Source organism: Salvelinus alpinus, chromosome 28 (genome assembly GCF_045679555.1).
Source record: "Salvelinus alpinus chromosome 28, SLU_Salpinus.1, whole genome shotgun sequence".
NCBI classification, from domain to species: domain Eukaryota; kingdom Metazoa; phylum Chordata; class Actinopteri; order Salmoniformes; family Salmonidae; genus Salvelinus; species Salvelinus alpinus.
The window spans coordinates 40220718-40224007 of record NC_092113.1 but is presented as its reverse complement, the minus strand read 5'-3'; the positions used below and the strand labels follow the sequence as shown (position 1 = coordinate 40224007).

The 3290-nt window shown below is 54.4% G+C and overlaps 1 protein-coding gene across 1 annotated transcript in view; it reads right to left on the bottom strand.

Annotated features, from left to right (window-relative positions):
• Nucleotides 1-2548, bottom strand: part of LOC139557867 (G-protein coupled receptor 61-like) — a 2599-nt gene extending 51 nt beyond the window's left edge. The window contains exons 1-2 of the mRNA XM_071373139.1: nt 2349-2548; nt 1-2063 (exon numbers count right to left, since the gene is read on the bottom strand). The exon at nt 1-2063 is cut by the window's left edge and continues 51 nt beyond it. Of these exons, the coding sequence (XP_071229240.1) occupies nt 553-2063; nt 2349-2418 (1581 nt within the window). The 5' untranslated portion in view covers nt 2419-2548 and the 3' untranslated portion in view covers nt 1-552. The remainder of the gene's footprint in view (nt 2064-2348) is intronic.
• Nucleotides 2549-3290: the final 742 nt, after the last annotated feature.

The following is a 3290-nucleotide window of genomic DNA, read 5'->3' as shown; positions in this document are numbered from 1 at the left end:
ATGGGTAGCAATGTCATCATACCAAGGTTAGGGTACATTTTTATTCCATTCAGTCAATTCAGGAAGTAAACCTCATAGAAAAGCATGGAGGATTGATTGGAATTAGAATTTCTGTTTATTTCCGGAGTTTACTGAATTTAAATGGTATTTCCCCCAACCCTGTATCATACCTCCTAACCTTCCCATAAAGGAACCCTGATTCTAGTGACAGAAGAATGAACATAGAGATTTAGAATGATAATAACAACATAGAATCTTCAAAAGAAGATAGCAACACTGTACATTAGCTGTAGTAGTAACTACTTACTATGTACACATTATGTCCCATAATCAAACTGTAGCAAATGTGGACACAACACCATCAAGTCCAGCATCAGATGGAATACTCAGACATCCTAAATAACATGGCATCTATCTGCCGTTCTCACCATAGGACTTCACACCGGTGCTTGTCCTACAGACTAAGACTTTAGTGTTCCCACCTCTGAGGCCTATGAGGCCCCCCCCAAAAAAGGCCTACAGTACACATGAGTGGCCGGTGTCTGCTACAGCTCAGGCACTGTCCAGCACTGTTCTGTTTACCCTGCAGCAGTTCTCTGCTAGGTTGATGTCATTGTACAGATTCAGACGCTGCTGCTCCAAGAACTCAGAGGTCTCCTCGATAATCTGTCCAGGGATGTGGAAGTCAACAGGCGTGTGTTCCTGGACCAGCGTGTTCTCCTGACAAGGTCCATCTTGAAGAGGGCCCCTCTCCCCCGCCTCCTCCACCTCCTCTGGCCTGCTGGCCCTGCTGTGTGCCTGGGTGGAGGGTTCCAGATTGCACCCTGTCCCCTGGAGGAATTGTAGGAAGTTCTCCTCGATAGAGGCCTCTCGGCTGGCCAGCTGATCCCCGTTGCCCGGCCCCGCCCGCTTAAAAATACAGGCTAGGCTTCGGCCCAGCTCCGTGCGGATCTGCCGGTTCAGACAGCCGTAGAAAAAGGGGTTAGAGGTGAAGCAGAAGTAACCGATCCAGGTCACGACTTCCTCCAGCTGGTCTGAAGCCAGGGAGGCCTGGGGGGTAGAGACCAGGGCGGCGTACAGGTGAAAGGAGAAGTAAGGCAGCCAGCAGCATAGGAATTGGCCTCCAACCGCCACCAGGACTGCCGCGGCTTTACCCCCGTGGAAGGTCCTCTGACTGGGGGTGCGGAGTGGAGGACATGGGCCCCCAGGGCCACCTCCGGGGCCTCCCAGGCTGGCAGCCATGGTGGATTGGCTACTGAGGGACTCGGAGCGGTGAGGGCGGGGCCCAGGTGTGTCCATCCCGGTAGGTAAGGGGCCATGCTGCATGGCTGCCACCCTGGCTACTTTAAACATGTTACAGTACACAACAAGGATGATCAGCACTGGACACAGGAAGTAGACAAAGGTAAAGAAGAGCATGAATATTAACCGTGTGGTCCCTCCTCCTCCGGTCCAGTGCAGGGAGCAACGTCTCTGACTTGGAGGACCCGGGATCATGGGAGCCCCTAGTCCCCCTCCGAGCCCGACTCCTACCCCCTGGCTCCCCTGGAGCACCCAGCCCAGGAGCGGCATTGCCGAGGTGACAATAGCTTTGATCCAGATCCCGACCAACACCGTCACAACCACCCCCACGGTCATCTTGACCTCATGGCGCATGGGGTGGACAATATAATAGTACCTTTCCACGTTGATGGCAGAGATAGACAAGATGGCGGCACTGACCAGACCCACGCTAAGACAGAGGTAGCTCCGGCACAATGCCTCGTCGTGCGCCAAAACCCGGTCCGGCAGCATGCCCAGAGGCATCAGAACCAGAGCCGCCAGCAGGTCAACCAGACACAGGTGGAAAACGAAGGCGAACTTCCTCAGCTGCGGCGTCTTGGTGATGACAGCCATGACGGCTAGGTTGCCTACGACCGCTAAGAGGTCCATGAGAAGCATCGCACACAGGGCCAGGGACTGGGCCAGGGCCAGGGGGGCTCCGCTGGCGCCGGTGCCCACGGGAAGACTCACGTTAGAGGCATTGGGGTGCAGCGAAGCTGGGAAGGCTGGGAGCCAGGGACCTGAATGAAAGAATGAATGCATTGTATTACACATATTTAAAATACATATAGAGTTGCCTATAAATACATACAAAATTATCAAAGCTCATGAACACATTAAAGTCCAGAGTACTGTCTTTAACCAAGTTAAGTTAAAGTCAGTACTCAGGCAGCAAAATTAGGATAACTGTCCCAAAACTCCCTGGTTTTCCAGAAAACCTGATTTGAGGATTCCAGATTTCCTGATTATTAATCTTCTAAAAAAGAGAAAGTTACCAGAATTTTACAACCTTAGTTGATACCGACCTGGAAGTCCGGAGAGAGAGGACTGGGAAGAGTTCCAGGGGGAGGTGGAGTTGTCAACAGGAGGCTCCATGAGAGGATGAGAGAGAAGGAAGGAGTGAGACCAGGGAGACTCACAGGCCCATCACCCATCCTCCCCTGCTTCGGGCTGGTTGCTGAGGAACCCGGGGACTGGGAGGGTTTGGGGGGTGGGTTGGGGCTGAGGAACCCGGGGGGGGGGGTTGGGGGGTGGGTTGGGCCTGAGGAACCAGGGGACTGGGGGGGTTTGGGGGGTGGGTTGGGGCTGAGAAACAGAGTGGGTTGGGGATGAGGAACAGAGGCTCAGGTGGAGGGGGTACTGTCTATCAGGGCAGGTAGAGCTGGACAGGTCATGGACAGGTCACCCTGGACAGGTGGAGGTCTGGCAAAATCCCACTATCATTCTAGAGATAAAGTCTGGTCGTGCAACTGGTAACCCGACTAGATGGTGGAAGTCTGGACCGTGGATGAGATAGGCCTTTGGAGTGGTAGGAGAAGGGATGGGCCTCTGGAGTGGTAGGAGAAGGGATGGGATGGACCTCTGGAGTGGTAGGAGAAGAGATGGGATGGGCCTCTGGAGTGGTAGGAGAAGGGATGGGATGGGCCTCTGGAGTGGTAGGAGAAGGGATGGGCCTCTGGAGTGGTAGGAGAAGGGATGGGATGGACCTCTGGAGTGGTAGGAGAAGAGATGGGATGGGCCTCTGGAGTGGTAGGAGAAGGGATGGGATGGGCCTCTGGAGTGGTAGGAGAAGGGATGGGCCTCTGGAGTGGTAGGAGAAGGGATGGGATGGACCTCTGGAGTGGTAGGAGAAGAGATGGGATGGGCCTCTGGAGTGGTAGGAGAAGGGATGGGATGGGCCTCTGGAGTGGTAGGAGAAGGGATGGGATGGGATGGGATGGGCCTCTGGAGTGGTAGGAGAAGGGATG